Here is a 19,346-nt window from a genome sequence, read left to right as displayed (position 1 = left end):
TCTTTGCGAAGGAGCTAAAGATTTTTATAAATACTTTGTCACCAGACTCTACTTCTACAACTCTAAGGCGGAAATATTTCCCAATAAAAAGTTAGAGTAGGTATCTGACAAGTGTTCGAGGAAGAGGAAGCGTCCGTCGCGGTTCGTTAGGCGATCTTCGTAAAAACAATGATTTCCTAGATCTCTCTTTAGAGAGATGTTTTGATTGAGAGGAGACAGACAATAGCAAGAGATTCGCTAATTGATATTCTGTTATGCTTCACGGCGATGATAAGTCTGTCAGTTGAAGTAAACTACTGAAAATGTATTTATTTAGGTAATAAAACGTTTTTAATTAAGTAAGTAGACAGTATTGGCAATCGTTTTTACGTATTTAAAATAATTAAATAGGTATTTAAAATTCTTTGGGTTTTTCTTCGATATCTTTTTTAGTAGAAGTTCCGATAGTCCGATCTCAAAAGATGATCTTGTGACATTACGATAACTTTTAGGCCAACAGATTACATAATTTATGATTTTGTTTTGTTACTTTTAAGTAAAGACAATGAGGACTGCAAGGTTACTTATAAACTTTTTGAATTACATAGTTGTTATTTAGGCACAGTGATGAATACCTATTAGGTACTAATAAAATTTAAATTACTCACACACAGAATAATACTAATAACAAACTTTTATTTCGCTATCGCAATAATACGATTAAGTATTTATTCAAGATTTGCAATTCCAATTATACAACAATAACTTACCTAACCTTTATTATCGCATAAGTAAATTGCTAATTTAAAAATCATAGCGTAAAATAACAATGCATAATGCACTCCACTTCAAGTGGATGGCCATCCACTTAGAGATATGATAAGGGGAACTACAATGTACTTACTTACTTACTACTATCACTATGGCCTGAAGGTCGCAAAAAATTACTATTGTTTTTACTAAAACATACCTAACTTAGTTAGCACCTAGTTATTAAAAGAAACTGATGATCTTTTTAAAGAACTAAAAGAAGTAGGTATTCTTAAGCTGTTTATGTAAACTCTGCTCCTATTTTCAGAAACATCGTTTTGCCAATACAAAGTCATTGAGCATCTACTTTTTTGCCTGTTCAGAAGCAAAATTTTACTCCGAAATATCATCTTTTATTCAGTTTAATCATCTTTTATTCAGTTTATTTCTCACCTTGAGACTACTTCAGTTCATCTAAAGCTTAACGCCTACCAAAAGTGTGAAGGCAATATCTTGCACGTCATGAATTTCATTTGAGATATTTTTATAGGAGTAGTATTTATTTATCAGAGATTACAGATATTTCAAAGTTTATGTTTTTTTATTGCCACAAGGCTATTTTTCCCAAAATAGTTCAACAAGTTCTCAGCTAAGTGAATTAATATTAACCAAGTCTCTAATCACATTTTCTATTAAACAGCCGTGGCATACTCGTATCTATGATACGGATAGTAGTTTCTCACGTTCAGAGTGAACTTGACATAGTTGATGCGCCTGACCTCCCACTGACCGGAGCGAAGGCCAAATGACCCCATGCATAATGTAGCCCTATATCGGGACGACTCGACCCTATTGGGCTAGACGAGGCGTGATAATAATATTAATAATTAGCCTGTTCCCAGAAACAGAAGTTATTTATGTAAGTTAGACAAGTAATATAATTCACAGTGATTTAATAATTAAAATAACTCGAAAAAATACATCTAACAAAACAATATAAGTAACATTAAAAATATTTCATCATCCTGATTTTCGAATATAAGATTGCACCAGTTTCACACCAAGGTAAATGACGGTCGTGTAAAAAGCAAAGCGCATACTCGATTTGTAATTAATTTGGGAGAACCAACGTTCCAAGGGACTGGCGCTCAGAGTGATAGGCCATTCAGAAGAGCTCAGGTCTTCATAAGTCTGAGCCTGAGGTCGGAGGCAGCTCAGCAAATGCAGGTACGTTGTGTGACCTGCTTCCAACGCTGCAGCTACATCTCCTTCGGCAAACACATCTAGAGCACCCCACTCCAAGTACCTCCTAGTGACCTGCCCGGTCAGCTTGCGCAACGCCACGTAATCACCACATCGAGGCACAAAGATATCAGCGATGTCTGTCTCCGTATAACTAACCGGAGACGCTGCTTCCTCTCCAAACAGCTTCACGAGTTGTTCCAGAACAGCTACCTTAGAATCATCAGCGTCAGCCTTATCCCTGACCATCATGTATCCTGTCAAAGTCGCATAACGCGATAAGCTACCTGTCGTAGAAAACTTGGGTCTTTCCATAGCCCAGATTATGGGACCGCGTATGCTCAAAATGTCACCGCTGTATCCTTGGGCTTCCCAAAAGTTATTTTCGTATTGCACAACAAACTTTTTAGCTCGTCCAGGTCTCATAGCACTAGTGATATCAGCATCTTTCCTCGCTAACAATTGATCTTCGACTCTAATTTTGTGAAGCTCATCAGGTCGCAATGCCATAGCGAGGAGGTTACAGACGTAATTGGTCCCGCCTTTCATTGTTTTCAGTATGACGAGTTCATCAGAATATGTACTGATTTCTTTGATAGGATTGGATGATAGGATAATGTCCCCGATACTCCGTTGGAGTTGATTTGTCAAACGTTTTCTGCAGTATCCTAAAAGTTTTTCGCGGAATCTCGTATTATCGCCATCGAGATGATTCCTGCAGCTGTTGGTTCGATAACATTGATGCAAATAGAATAAAACCGAGATACTGTCAGCCGGCGCCCCACATACCACTCTCACAGTTGTCCTCATGATGTCACGCGATGTAGAAAAGATAAGAGCGCTGCATAGATGCTGTTCCATTGTGGTCTGGTCATAATACAAAAGTTTTTTTCTGTCGGCATCCGTGGCTTCTCTTGTGTGAAACATGTCTCTCATGCTGTGGTCTAGTAATGATTGATACTGATTCAGTTCGAACTTCTCTATGAATCCTAAATAATCGAAGTTGTGAAAGTCCTTGGAAAATTCCACAGTGCTACCGTTGGTGTGTTGGAAAAGTTTGTTGAGGGGTGACTTTATCCGGACTGGTTCGATGATGGCCTCGGGAATAGGGATGTTTAGGTCTCTAGCGTATTTTGTAATGTAATGTCGTGCGACGTTGTCTGTTACCTTAGCCTCGTCGTCGTCCTCGTCGTCGTCGATGCCAGTTTCGGGGTTGTCAGATTCGGCGTCATCGTCGTGGTCTGTGAAGAAAGCAACGTTGCACTTGGAAACCAGCCTGGAGGTTTCCGCCATGTCAAGAACTACAATGTCCATGGTGTTGCCAAACTTCCTCTTGAGCTTGTGGGCGGTGACGATGCCCGGGAGGCTACATCCCAGTATGATGACGTCCGCTTGGATATGGTTCGACTGTCCTCTACCTTTTCTGAACGGTTTTTCTAATTTTTTAACCATATGTGAATTTTTTATTGTTCCATCAAAATTGTGGACGACTAACAGCTGTCGTTGTCATTTTACTGAAAAGATTAATGGAATAGTTGGAAATAGTCAGTATTAAAAAGTATTTAATGTGTGAAAATTATTTATTGAAAACAGGCTCTATGGCACGTCTATGGTGTGTAGGGTACACACACAGTCATGAAAAAGCAAGCAAGACGTGCATTGCTTAGCTTAGGTACCTTCCTAGACTTTTCTATCTAGTTTTGTCGCTGTGGATTACACCATTTCATAATTCCTATTACATTTTGTAATTTTACTCGTATTTCAAATTATGTTTAGTAGCTAGGTATGTACTAACTCAAACACCTTGATACTATGCTAAAATTTATCTTTAACCAGCTAAAATGCGCCTTATCATATTCACCAAGCAATAAAGAACACAGGTTCACGTATCTGCCACTTTGCTGTGTTGGTTTACTACTATTATTCCATCTATCTTTAACATGTTACCATTCCTTGACTTTTCCTGTGAAAAAACATGAAAACCTTGTCCTATTGCTTCTTAAAAACACAATAAAAAATAATCAGCCATGTGATTTTACGTCATAAATTCAGCTGTTTATCATAAGTAGTTTATTAGATTATTACAAGCATAAATTTTTATCACTAATTTACTAAAGTATTTGTAATTAATTAGAAAGCTCTTCGTCGAAAGCTATTTGTGTATCGGGGCCTAGAAGGTCTGATAGCCTCAACATTGTTGTAAGCTTATCATCTTAATGTTGTAAACAAATTAAAATTATAGAATTAATTTGCAGTTGTCTGTCTGTCACCTACATTGACATGAGTTTATAAATCAATTTATAAATACCGCGAAGCACATAAACAATCGTTATCAACGAGTTATATTCTACAAAACAATTAGTAACTGATCATTTGACATCGTTATTCAATCTACATATTTTAATTTTATTCATTGCCTTGATCATATTCATAAATAGGATTGGTTATTGAGATTTTAAATTAATAAAACCATAATTTTAACAACATAGGATCTTATGCTTGAAACTCTATTAGACTGTATAATTTCGCCAAAATTTAGCACTCTATGATGAAACAAACACCTCATGGATTTTTATCTGATTTTCAACAGTAGCTACTATTTTTTCCATGGGACCAATATCGGCGTTCTCAAACTAAGCTAATGTCTATCGCTTTGAAATTTAGTTTGTCACAGATCGTGAAATTTATTTTGTCACAGATCGTCATAAATTATAGCCTATATGTTAATCTGGGTTATAAACAATAATACTGTAAAGTTTCATCAAAATCCGATAAGTAGTTTTTGCGTGAAAGAGTAACAGACATCCAGACATCCAAACTTTCGCATTATAATACCTATTAGTAGGAAGACCGCCAAATTGGTGCCGTATCATTTGTATATTTTCTTTTCATTCTTATTCTTTCTTTTCTTATAAGAATATAATAATATTGTGTAAAATAAAGGGTGTTCTATCTGTTTATTTATTTATTTTATTTATTTATTTAGGTTCACCATCAACTATTACATCAATATTTGCACAGACACTTTGACAATTCAATAATGTAAATGTATAGCTATATTAAGGTAAACACCGCTTACATAATATTTAATGTTTGCTAATTATTTAAAGGAAAAGAAAAGAAAACAATAAAAAGTCTGTTAATCATTACAATTTACAACTCATTCAAACATGTTCAAAAGTCTCCATGACTGCCTTTCTAAACTGTTGACGGCTATCAAAGAATAAATCCACCGCCACACTGTGCTCATTCAATAACTTGCATAGACGAGGAATTAAAAAATCTACTAATTTATCTACGAGTATTATCCCACCGGACATCATACTGTTACTAAACCGCATTCAGATTCCATCGACCCTCTCCATCACACAGAAATGCACATCCTTCGATTATTTCATGATTGGTTCGATAATATGAACACTAGAAGCGTTGTCTTCGGTGTTATGGAAATAAAAGTTATTTCTGTACGCAGTTTTCATGAATAAATATGTCGTATTCAGCACCAGTTTATCTTGTGCATGTAGCTGTCATGGTATAAATTAAAAATCAGAAGAAAATTGTACGTTTATTAAGGTACGAGATGAGCGAAACCATTTCTCATTCGACACATTTATTTTATCATCATTGAAATAGTACAAAACTATACCAATAACTTATTAGACAAATTGAAATGACCACTGTATTCTATATTACTATATTACACTATATTAGGTGACCACTAGGTGCACCGACGATCTGGTGAAGGTCGCGGGAGGTGCCTGGATGCGAGCAGCGCAGGATCGGTCTTCGTGGAAATCCTTGGGGGAGGCCTTTGTCCAGCAGTGGACGTCTTTCGGCTGAAACGAACGAACGAACGAACACTATACAGTGTGAGTCACGTTAAAGTGTACATATGAAAATAGATGAAACTAGACCTATTTTTATCGACAAAAAAGAGGTCAAATTTTTTTTGAGATTTTTTTAAAATTTTTTATAGAATTTTTTTTCTTCCGATTACTTATTGTAAAGAAAACGTTATAACTTTTAAACTAAGCGGTATATCGTGATAAAATAAAAACAGTAATAATGCTAAATAACAGACAATACTAAAAAAAACATAAAATACACAAAAAAGGCCAACAAATAATAAAAAATGATACTTTTTGAAAAAAATCTGCTTAAAAATTCGTGTATTTTTGGTTATTTGATAAATTTCTCCAAAAAATGCCCCTATAACCAGTGGTTTTTATTACGTTGTATTATTCTCGATCGTATTACCTTCGTAAAACTAAAAATCGCATGTCTCTATCCCTATCACAACGTTTGCAATGATCGTTTGAACTAAGCCTCTCCGGGCGCGCCATTCAACGCTTCGTTAACAACGAAACTGAAAATGGCTCTAGATTTGTAATTTTGATAAAGACAAGTTAGATTTCAAATAAAAACAAAAGATTTCGAAGTAAAATAAGCATTTTAGTTAAAATTAAAATTGTCTCTACCTGTAGCGGAGAATAATGTTGTGGCAGGCCTTTGTTCAAACGATCATAGCAAATGTTATGATAGGGATAGAGACATGCGATTTTTGGTTTTACAAAGATAATACGATAGAGAATAATACAAAGTAATAAAAACCACCTGTTATAGGGGCATTTTTTGGAGAAATTTATCAAATAACCAAAAAAACACGAATTTAAAAGCAGATTTTTTTCAAAAAGTATCTATTTTTATTATTTGTTGGCCTTTTTTGTGTGTTTTATGTATTTTTTTAGTATTGCCTATTATTTAGCATTATTACTGTTTTTATTTTATCAGGTTATACCGCTTAGTTTAAAAGTTATTACGTTTTCTTTACAATAAGTAATTGGAAGAAAAAAAATTATATAAAAAATAAAATAAAAATCTCAAAAAAATTTTGACCTCTTTTTTGTCGATAAAAATAGGTCTAGTTTCATCTATTTTCATATGTACACTTTAACGTGACTCACACTGTATTAACCTAGTAAGTTTAACAAATAGGTATTATTCATTAATAGTGTTGTGGTCGTTTGTCCCCTCTTATCTACTCCACGCAGTCCATTAGTTAAATAAGCGGTCTTAGTTGTCTGTACAGTAATCTAACCAACCAACCAACCAATAGGCACCAACTGAAGTTGTACTCTGAATATCAGTCAAAGGAGCACTGCTAGTCTTTTTACTTTTTCCTGATCATAATCTGCTCCAAGAACATGCTGATAGAGCCTGTTTCGAGGAGTAGTCGTGACTGGGGCGTTGAGTTGTATGAATAAGTACAAAGACGCTGCGCAGGCGGGCAGCATTCCAAAGTCCTGGTTTTGCAAATAACGATTTAACCCCTTCACAGTCCATTAAAACGTACCTATCAATTTATTATCCTACGTTTAATACGTAGACACAGTTAATTAAAGTGGAAGCACAGATTGCTAATCAGTTAGAGTATATTGTTTTAAACTTTTATGCTAACTAACTATTGATAGTTAATACGGGGTTGCTACCATGTACCTTTTTATTTCAGTTACTCCGTGATCATCTTGCAACAGTAAGTACCGAAATATCGGAGGCTCGTCCTACTTACACAGTAGCAATCCCGTAGACTATTCAAATAAGTTAGAAGGTTCCAAATAGGTACCTTTTAATTGACTGTTTTAGTACACAGTACCGTTGTACTTTCTGCATATTATTCGTACTCATATGACGTAATATTATAATATGACCCGTCATATGACGACATGCTCTCATTAAAGAGACTCGTATACTACATAAAACTGAATGAAATAACTGCGCGTACGTCACACTTCTTTGTAGACATACCTACTGTCGCGTGACGTAAGGTTGTACGCGATTTGTCGGGGATTTTGTAGTAGTAATTATTTATTTACGTGGGGTGTGTAATGTATGATATAACTACATATCATATAATACTTAGAGGATATAACATCAAATTATATAAAATCATTTAATATAATAATTATTTACTATAATAAACGAATAATATAATTTTAAAACGAATAATTTTAAGACAAATAACATTTAACTGATATAAAATGGTTTGATATAATGAATATTTTCTATAAAACTTACAATGTATAAAATTTAAAACAAATAATATTCAAATCATATAAAAATAAAGTGTCGAACAATCAAATGAGATAAAATTCTTTTCCTATAAAACTTAAATCATATAACAATAATAATTTTATATAAAGTTCAATTGTTATAATAAGCATTGCATGCAGCAAGCAAGCAAGCAAACGAGCAAGCAAGCAAGCGAGCAAGCAAGCTAGCATGCAGGCAAGCAAGCAAGCTAGCAAGCAAGCCAGCAAGCAAGCAAGCAAGCAGGCAAGCAAGCAAGCAAGCAGGCAAGCAAGCAAGCAGGCAAGCAAGCAAGCAAGCAGGCAAGCAAGCAAGCAGGCATGCAGCATGCAAATACATCGAAAACAAAACACGCACGATGGCCCACCTACAGGATACTATTCGACAAGGCCTCACATACGAGCGAACATTGACTCACGCACGCGTATTCTTGTGTATGATGGAAGAAAATAAAGAAAATGGTGTACTTACTAAATACTGTGCAGTATTTAACTGCCTAAATAATAATAAAAACACAGAATGTACTTTTTTAAGTTGCCTCAAGACACTGAGAGGTAAATAAGTAGTTAATATTATTCATGATAATTCATGCTAAATCATGTATTTCCTCCGCCATTTTCCGCAGTTTGGCACCTCACGTCACATCATTTTACCGAAGTCAGCCCTATAGCTTCGGCGCAGTGCCGATCACTGACGTTTGTCAACAAAATGTGCTTGACTTTTGAGACAGGCTAAATTACACCATATTGTTAATGACATTGAGCATACATTTTTTTAAATACCTTCGCGAAGTAAAACTTCTGTACGTAGTACTTATTATTATTCTGTGGTAGAACTCACAAGGGTAATATGCTTACTTAGGTACAATATGCTGATAAGACAATTTTGAAATCTCCTCCACCTTCTCCTCCTGAGTTGTTGTCTCGTGTGTAATCATAATCATAATAATCATTTATTGCTTCATAAGTGTACATAGGTGGTGATCTTAAACTAAAAGTCTCAACTTATGACCCTGTAAGGGTATTTCAAATCTTAAGTATCGTACATTACTAAATATTCTACAATAGTTAGTCGTACCTATAGGTAGGTGTAGGTACATATTTACTTTTCTTCTAAAAGTAAATTAATATTCCGCATAGCAACAAGCTCCCAAAAAATCCAAGCGTAAGACAACGACTCTTAACCCCATCAGTCCACAATCACTCGCAGAGAGGTCAGTCCAATTTTGTCTACATCTAGCTATCGCGTTCAAACAAATCATTTCGCGCTAATTACGGCAGATAACCGTTTAATTCCCGCCTGGATCGAGCGAGGAGAGACGTGCGCCCGCGCACGTACGCCAGTCGGTGTGCGCAGGTCCGTTGTTGGACGATACGGCACGAGATTCTTAAAGAACCGGTCAAGTGCGAGTTGGAGTCGCGCACCGAAGGTTCCTTACTACAAGATACAGGTATAGATCGTTTCATCCACGAAGACGCGCCCCACCATTCTTCCATTAATGTTTGTGTGTTATCGGTACACGCTAAATTATCCATGAGTGCACAGGCACACTACAATAATGACGCTCGGATTGCTCTGATCTAACTCCCCGCACCCCGCGCCAAAAATTGGTGGGGCGCGTCTTCGTAGATAAAACGATCTATATCGGACAAACTTAGGTAGTTTATAATTTGAAAACATGGCATATTATTTTACAACAGAAATGTGTTATCGACGTTATGTCACCTTCACTTCGTCAACCGTCGGCTCTACAATGTGCTCTTTTATTCTCTACCTACGTTTGTTTTGTTGATAGACAAATGATCAGAAATGATTATAAAGTGGAAAGAGCGAATTAATGATCAGAGCGAAAAAAATGATTAATCAGAGCAGAGATGGAGCACAATAAATGCCATAAAGATACTGTCAGGTTCATAAGAATGGGTCTTCCACGCCGATCAAAAGAAGCCTCTATTCGGCAGTAGACACTGTCCTTCATGCGCATTCATGTAACGATAACTCAAACTTCATAATATTATTCGTCCTAATTCCACCTTCTAATTTATCGTACCCCAATGGAAACGCGCCCTCTATCTGGTTCGCAACGCGAAACGAGCCTGTCCCCATTTAAGGCGTTCCGGACGAGTCGATTAGCGCGATCGGCAATGCGCGGGCGCCGCTAGCAGAGTAAATACAAATGAGTAGGTCATCTTCATAGAAACGCACCGAGCGCGGTTTGTATGTGAGCGCACCAATACGTATGCGGCGCGCACGCACACACTGACAAAATTCGGGGCAACTCACCGCTAATCCACGCTAAATTTTGTCAGTGTGTGCGTGCGCGCCGCATACGTATTGGCGAGCTCACATACAAACCGCGCTCGGGCGTTTCTATGAAGATGACCTACTCATTTGTATTTACTCTGCCGCTAGCGCCACGCCACCTGGCGGAGGTCGGACCGGAATGTGCTTTCCGACCTTTGAGGAAAAGACTTCAACGCGTCAAGGCGTTAGCAATCAAAATCAAAATCAAAAAATATTTATTCAGTTTAGACCACAAGTGGCACTTATGAACGTCAATAGAAAATAATAAAAAAAGAAAAAGGTAAAAAAGAAATAGGCTAGTTTCCTAAAAAAAATTTTTTAGTCCGTCAATTTTAATATAAAAAAATATTGAACACGTATATTTTTAATTGTCAATCAAATAAATAATTATAAAGTTATAGTGAGTTGAAGTTCCGCGCGACGTCACAAAGTGCTGCACTTTTACGCACTCACTGACGTCACGGGCCTTTTCTTTAGAACTTTGGCACGCTTTATCTCTTTACATTTTCATTAGTATTAAAAAGTGAAAAATAGGTGTCGAGTAGTTTTTGATAAGCTAACTGAGGGACAAATAAAAAAAAACTCTCGCCTTTTTACCCAGGAAATATCCCTATTAAACTCCTTTAAAAAATAAATAAAATAAAATAAAAATAATTTATTTTCAGACAAAGCAATCCATATTTTGGTTAGTAACAATTTGATCTTAGAGACTATGTTAGTAGAGTTGATTTACCTTTGATGGTGTTTTGAAATTAATTAGTTGTTAGTCAATATTTTATTATGAAAAGAGTTGTTTTGATCGGAAAATAAAATGTATGTTGGATGCATACTGACTGGTTAACGGGAATATTAATAAAATTAGCGCTAAATCCGACTGATACTCCTATACATATAAGAGTAATAATTATTACCAAATTAAAAGCTGCCCCATACTTTTTCTGAGGTAAACGTCTTCCAGTTCATTGCTATATATTGCATAAAATACTTCAACAACATACTTAGGCCTTATATTCACAACAATACGAATGAGAGGTGTGACTTATATTTTACATTGTTATCTAATATTAACTAATAATCTTCCATACATGATGTGGAACATAGACCCAAAACATGACATTATCCTTATTTATTGTCAAATCAAATAACGATTACTATGATGTTATCGGGGCTATACTTTTATCTATATTTGCGTCATTATTGCGCCCAAGTGGAGATTACATTATTTACTAACGCGAAATATAAATAACATGTTTTTCTACACAGATATAGGACGTAAATAAGGTATTAAAGACACTTATATTTGATATTTTGCTTTTATTATGCAACACAGACGTCGCAAACGTGTGACGAAAGTGTTTGCACTAAGTTAGCAAATAAAAAAGTAAATATGTTTTTGGTTGCTAATCTAAATATATAAAAGGAGAAACTGACTGACTGACTGACAGATCAACGCACAGCCTAAACAGCTAAACGTAGGCACTTGAAATTTGGAAGGGACGTAGCTTAGGTACCGTAGAGGTGCACTAAGAAAGGAATTCCCGAAATTCCCACGGGAACGGGAATTAGCGGGAAAAACGGGATTCACGCGTACGAAGTCGCGGGCGGCCGCTAGTTAAAGATAAGCGAATCGTTACACAAGTTTTAGTTAATGCTTACTACTAGATAGAGTCAAGCTCGTAATAAGCGATTTCTTAACTTTCAGAAATGTCCCAGTACACGTGAAAAGGATTAGAATTTATGTAGCTCGTCTATAAAACGAGTAGACCCTCTAAACCACATAGGAACTCAGTAACAGAAGAGAAATTGTCGCAACTCTGTAAGATAGCCTTTTAATTCAAAAATCCTCTTCATTTTAATCTCTTCATTAATTAACTTAAAATATTGATTCCCAAGTTATTTGTTCATTACTTGTCGTGGCGTAAATTATTGACAATCCAAAACGAGTCTTCAACTGTCAATGTTTATAATTACCTGTCATAAGGCGCCATGTAATTGTTGTAAGGCCTTATTCATACTGGAGCTTATGAGTTCGTCCGTGAGCTTTAATTTTACTAATATTTATTGAAAATATTAAAATATACTCACTTTCTTCACTTCGTCAGAGGGACAAGAAGAGGCATTAACTTCTTTAAATCAATACTAAGTGTTTCGACAATACTATCAGTTTAGCCTTTAATTTCAATTATGGATAATGTCTTTTTCTTTCATTTTTTATATTGGATTACTAGCTTCCCGCCCGCGGCTTCGCCCGCGTGGAATTTTGTCTGTTACAGAAAAACTATATCGCGCGCGTCCCTGTTTCAGAAACTGGGATAATAACTATATTCTATATCCTTTCCCCGAACTCAAACTATCTCTATGCCAAATTTCATCAAAATCGGTTCAGTGGTTTAGGCGTGAAAGCAAGACAGACAGGCAGAGTTACTTTAGCATTCAAGGAGTGATACATAAATAGGTATAAATCCTTGAAAGTAAACAAGCCTTAACGTCTGATTTCGCAAATAAACCACGCGATGTTATATCCACTGTTGTCTTCTCAAGCCATTTAATTAAGGATTAAAAGGTGGAGTTTTTGCGTTACTTTGTTTCATTAAAAACAACCTGTTCTACATCATAATAAGTCCGGGATCTATAGAAAAACGAAGGTCGACCGCAATGTCAATAAAAAATATAACATGGACATGACAGTTTGGTGACGAGTATCATTAGATGGATACAGAATGCTAATTTGTATCATTTTAGACAAGCTGGTCAGAATAAAGATTATGTCACAGCCTAAACAACTTGGTGAGATCTTCTTAAGGCCTGCTCAAGTGATACATAGAAGTATCAGGGCTACGATACGATGTGACGAACCTAAGGGGATCACATTGTCGACTCCCTAACTGCATAGTACTTAAAGAGCCATACACACTGAGGAATATTACATAATTTTTCGCGTTTCCTTGAGCATCAGTTGGACACTAGTGGCGTGTAGTTGCTAGAGCTATAGAAAGCGTGTGAATAGGAATCATCATCAAGACCAAAAACATGTCAGGAATACTCAGAACTTTTAGTAGACGTAACTCGTAGTTAAAGTACAAGTGAAACTTAATTAAAATTTTCAAAATTACTCCAGGAACAGCTCAGAGTTTCAACATAAATAAAAAAAACTCAAGATTTAAGATATTATTTTATGTGCTAACATTAATTTCGCTTATCTTTAATAACGATAATATCTCATACGCAGGACCAGTTGCAGTCGTAAAGTAGTGCTTAAACAAGTACCATTAGTAACAGTCTAGACATAAAACCTAAGACTGACTAATCCCAGATTTTGCTGTGTTATCTGTAAACACCCTTTACACCGCCTGCAAGAGTCGAAAATAGAAACACATCTCATGTAAACATCCAGGAAAAGCGAACCATATTGCATTTAGTTAGAGTTCACATAGCTAGGTTCAAAGAAACCGGAACTTTTGATGCCGTTTGTATCATTATAAGGCGGTAATAGCTCGTCTAATAGGCGCGACTGCAGCTTCCAGGCTTAACTTTACAACTTTTAAAGGATAATATACATTTACAGACACTGTAGAGGTACACTTGATACGGTTTAAACACTGTCTGTCTTCTGCTTTATCTCCTATCGTGTGAGGTACCTACTATTACACCTGACACGACATATTTGAGACCAAGAATTCTCATATGCGTCTGATATCGATAAGGTTTATAAAACCCTCCAATGAATATTTAGAAAGAAAGATAAGTTACATGTCACCCAGAAATTATGATGTTAGATTTTCACTTTAAATGGTCCATCTGTTTATTTTAAAAGATCTATTTTATTTAGAAACCAGTATGCAAGGGATTTAAATCAGTAAAAGATATGAATATAGCTTAAGTAATAACCTATCCACACATTAGCGGCAGGTTGTAGAGACAGGAATTAAATTAAGAATACTTACGCCATTTTATCGCACACTACATGGTGATAATTTTAGTAATTGTAGTGATGTAAATCGCACAATGAACTGGATCTTGAAAAGGGGGATAACCCTGCGGAATCTAGGTAGACTACAATAGTTTCGAAGAGAACTGTCTGTTTTCTTATTAGATGTGAATTGTAAATAAATCATAACTGGACGAGTAGAAAAGTCCAGAAGTGTATTGGTTACCAAGGAAATAATTTTCCTTTCTTATTTATTTGCAAATATTTTTCACTCGTCACTTTATCGTTTTACTACTAATAAACCTAATAATATTTATTATTATAATAATGCCCTTTTGCAATATTTCTGTCAGACCTAAATACTGTTCAAAGTGTCATTATAACATAGTTCTATAATCACCATGTATGTGTGTTTACTTAAATTGCCGCCAATTAAACGCTTGTAAATACTAAGTGCATATAATTTTCAATTATGCAAATTACATAAACTTATGCTTGCTGGTTGATTTATACGATAAGAGTGAACATACGAATAAATGAGTTTCACTGAAACACAGTTTCACATACATACAACTATTAAAGTTGAGTAATAAAAAAATACAAGACGTTTTTTTAAATTTCCGAAAAAGCTAAGTGATGTACTCGTATGGCGCAATCAGTCAGTAACTAGTAAAATACAATCTTAATTTAAAAGACAGTCCATCAATCTGATATGTTGAGCTAAACTTAGTGACATTTCCTAATTCTTATAGGTATGATTCTGTAACAAAAATCTATAGTATCATTTACTGATGTTCCTTAAAAGCAAGCCATCCTTTTATTGTGTTTAATGTAGTTAATTGACCAGTTAAACAAATGAAAAGTGCCTTTTTTTACTGAGATGGTGGTGTGATGCGGCAGTAGACACACTTCCGTATCACATCATACCACAACTGATCGACAAACATAGCTATATGGTGGCGAAAAGGATCTCATTAATATAGCTCACTAAAGTATTTATGGGGTTAAACTCGCCTGCTACGGTTCTCACTGACTGACTCACCGATCATCAAAATTCTAAGGCACTTCTAGCAGACCTAGATTCAAATTTGGAATATAAGTAGTGTTTGGTGTATGAATCAAGGAAAAACTAAAATATTTGGGGGCACGGTAGTGCAACCGCCAAGCCGAGTAAAATTTTTCAATTTCGGTCCAGTTTTCTAGATACATAACTGCTGTCTACAAAATACAAAAAGAAATGAGATCCCATCAAAAACAATACTTGTCAAAAAAACCAAGTCTCGCAACTCTGTTGTTCTACGGTAAAAAGTTGTGAGATCCATGTAATACCAAGTCCAGGCCAGGAAATCTTTAACGTTTTACATAAATATATTGACTTGGCCATCGCATGAAAACACGTGTAAAAATAAATTATTTAGTGCGATGGCCAAGTCAATAATTTATGTAAAACGTTAAAGATTTCCTGGACTGGACTTGGTATTACATGGATCTCACAACTTTTTACCGTAGAACAACTGAGTTACGAGACTTGGTTTTTTTTGACAAGTATTGTTTTTGATGGGATATTATTCTCTCAATCATTAAAGTACTATCGTTTGTCCCATTATTGCAACGTAAGGTGTTTATTATTTCACAATGTCTCACAAACCAGACTTTGATGGACAGTTAGATTTGAAACATCCTTTCATTACTGTAAACGAGGCGAAAAATGTCATTTAGTAATGCTTTTGCTGTGGTTGCGTAGAAACAGCTGCACTATGTAGAAATCTATGATCATATCTGTATGTGAACTTTATAATTACATATTATGAACTAGCTGTGCCCGCGACTTCGTACGCGTGAAAACCCGTTTTCGCAACATTTTTCATTATTGCTCTGCTCCTATTGATCGTAGCGTGATGTTGTATAGCCTATAACCTTCCTCAATAAATGGGCTATCTAACACTGAAATATTTTTTCAAATCGGACCAGTAGTTCCGGAGATTAGCGCGTTCAAGTAAACAAACAAACAAACAAACTCTTCAGCTTTATAATATTGGTATAGATTTATTGGATGTTAAGGAATCCAAGATTAGTTAACTCCCAATATTATATTTGCTTGAAAGGTGAGTGTAATTTATAGTTAATAAATAAATAGAGGCAAAAAGCTAATGTTAGCTTTAAGCTTTGCTTTAGTCGTCATTTACAATTGTATTAGATATTTTCCCTTGCTTGTTATGGGAAATAAAGTTCTTCAACCTAACCTAAACCCTTAGGTGCCAAAGCAAAAAGCTGCTAAAGCCTGGTCCGCAGTGAGTGTGCGAGCGCGACAGCAACATAATTACGCGCGAGCGATAAGGATGGGTAGCTTGGGGTCATTGGACAAAATTCTACGTGCTCACGGACCAGGCTTTATATGGAGTTACAGCCAAAACAAAGTTTCTTCTTTGCTACAGTTGTGAGCTCCACCTGAAAATGTATTCCAGGAATACACACACTAAGCATGGAGGATTAGCTGTCATAACCATGGAGGCTTTATCTATTGAAGATAGGATTACTCGCTATGACACTCGATAAATACAAAAGGTACTTACCTATATCTTTTTTCAAAAACAATTTAGGGATTTCTGGGGGACCATCACGTACTTGTTTATCGGTCAAAATTATCAAATTGATGACAACTGATTAAAATTTGAGCCTTTGTCAGAGTCATAGTCGCGTGGAAGGCAACGTGTAGTATTGTTATCTGATCGTTTATCACACCAGGAGTATTACTATAATACCTATAGCTATAAAAACATTTATTAAGGTGAAGTGATAATAACATCAATGCACTCGTGTATCCACTGTCTTGCTTAGTCAAACTGGGATGCATATAAGGGTGAATGATGCATACAGTGTGAGTCACGTTAAAGTGTACATATGAAAATAGATGAAACTAGACCTATTTTTATCGACAAAAAAGAGGTCAAAAATTTTTTGAGATTTTTTTAAAAAATTTTATAGATTTTTTTTTCTTCCTATTACTTATTGTAAAGAAAACGTAATAACTTTTAAACTAAGAGGTATATCCTGATAAAATAAAAACAGTAATAATGCTAAATAACAGGCGATACTAAAAAAACATTGACATGAAAAAATAACTAAACCTTTTTTTCAGGAATTTGTAGAGCAGTAAGCTGTCTTCCTATATGTGTTGTAAACTAGGTAGGTAACTTTTAAGCAGAATATTCTTAAGTTCTTTTATCATCCTGTTTGAAACGAGCAATTTTTCAATAGAGCATCCTATAGACTTAATCAACTAATACCTAGTACGTGACTAAGTGGATACTTGTGTAGAGACAGTAAGTAGCCCTTCATGGTGCTACAATTACAATTAGTATTCAAAGTGGACCTTTCACGGTTGACATTGACAGCTCCTTTGCTTGAAGTTTTGTCCCGGAGGTCACATTTGCAAGCGGACAAGTGGGAAAGCCCGCAGACTGACAGGGAGTGTATCTTTTGTTGAACGTAAGCTAGGTAGAGCACGCGCCTTTACTTGTGAACTAAAAAAGTACGTTTAGGGTATTATTTTATCGTACGAGCTCGCGTATTTATTTATTTATTTATTTATTTATTTTATAGAAACCAACAGCGATACATTGAAAATATTAGTTATAAGATTTAGACTGATAGTATAGCCAATGAAAGGTTTCCCTTTTTATAAAAGTACATTGTTGTTGGGAAAAAATATGAATAAAAGATGTTAAAAAAATGATAATAATTAAAAATAACAAAAACTCACAAAGAAGCAATTCATTGCGTCAATAATAGTCAATGGTTTCTGAGTGCCTTAATGACGTCCCTTTTAACTGTAAATTTAGTACTTGCAAAAAGGTCGATGTGTGCAAATTGTTTATTGAATGCACTAACAAGTCGCGACAAGACTGAGTTTCGATTGTAATTTGTATAGTGCTGGGGAGTATCCAACAAAGATACGTTGCGGGTGCGATACTTCGGAGTACGAAACGTGATCATCGAGACCAAGTCCGGGCAGTCAATCCTGCTATTCACTACATCGGACAACAAAGCCATGTCCAGGACAACACGCCTGTGCTCCAGAGATAAGAGGTTATGCTCAATACAGCTTTCTGTGTAACTACTAATGCTATTACGACAGCGAAAGTTGAGGTGATTTATAAATATTTTTTGAATTCTTTCAAGACGGTTTTTGTAAACTTTGTACTGCGGAGACCATACGGAACCAGCATATTCCAAGACACTTCTAACGTATGCAAAATACACCATTTTGATTGCATCGATATCTGAGAATGGCTTACAGATGCGAAGAACAAAACCCAGATTTTTGTAAGCTTTGCCGATAACATATTCAATATGGTCGGATAGTATCATTTTATGATCGAAATACACGCCTAGATCCCTTACATTTAGTTTTCGACTGATTTCTACTCCATCGAAGTGATAACTGTGTGTGACCGGCTTTGGTTTCCGCGTAAATGTTATACACTCACACTTACCTGCATTGACAGTTATATTATTTTGCCTATAGTACTGAAGCAAACGATCCAAGTCCTTTTGTATTAATATACAGTCTTGTGTTGTGTTAACTTTACGAAAAATCTTTTTGTCGTCAGCGTACATCAGATAGCTAGTGTGTTGCATGCATGATCCTATGTCATACAGGTAAGCGCTGTAGAAAAGTGGTCCCAAATGAGAGCCCTGGGGGACTCCGGTAGGTATGTTTACAAAATTCGAACGATATCCGCCTATTACAACTGCCTGTGAACGATTGGAGAGATAAGATTTAGTCCACCGGAGCAAATCACCATGGATTCCGAGTGTTTGTAACTTGCTGAGCAGGATCACGTGATCCACACGATCAAACGCTTTTTCAAAATCAGTGTAGATCACGTCAACCTGCCCACCGCGATCCATATTCTCAAGGATGAAAGTAGAAAAACATGCCAAATTAGTAGTAGTGGACCGCCTTTGCATGAAACCATGTTGATGCTCCGGGATGGAACGTGAGAGCGTAGAATAAATCACGTTATATACCACACGTTCAAGGATTTTTGCT

General features: G+C 35.8%; 1 protein-coding gene across 1 annotated transcript; it reads right to left on the bottom strand.

Moving 5' to 3' along the window:
- Positions 1-1,749: 1,749 nt before the first annotated feature.
- Positions 1,750-3,467, bottom strand: shps (putative monoamine oxidase sheepish). The gene has a single exon (XM_028305607.1). The coding sequence runs from the start codon at positions 3,421-3,423 to the stop codon at positions 1,750-1,752; it is 1,674 nt and encodes a 557-aa protein (XP_028161408.1). The 5' UTR covers positions 3,424-3,467.
- Positions 3,468-19,346: the final 15,879 nt, after the last annotated feature.

This window comes from Ostrinia furnacalis, unplaced genomic scaffold, assembly GCF_004193835.3.
Source record: "Ostrinia furnacalis isolate ACB-3 unplaced genomic scaffold, ASM419383v2 OfSCF1743, whole genome shotgun sequence".
Taxonomy (NCBI): domain Eukaryota; kingdom Metazoa; phylum Arthropoda; class Insecta; order Lepidoptera; family Crambidae; genus Ostrinia; species Ostrinia furnacalis.
Note: the sequence above shows the minus strand (reverse complement) of the source record. Positions and strands in the feature narration are given on the sequence as shown.

Bases quoted from the DNA above. Each gene is read 5' to 3' on its own strand.
- shps (XM_028305607.1), bottom strand. From the start codon at position 3,423: ATGGTTAAAAAATTAGAAAAACCGTTCAGAAAAGGTAGAGGACAGTCG.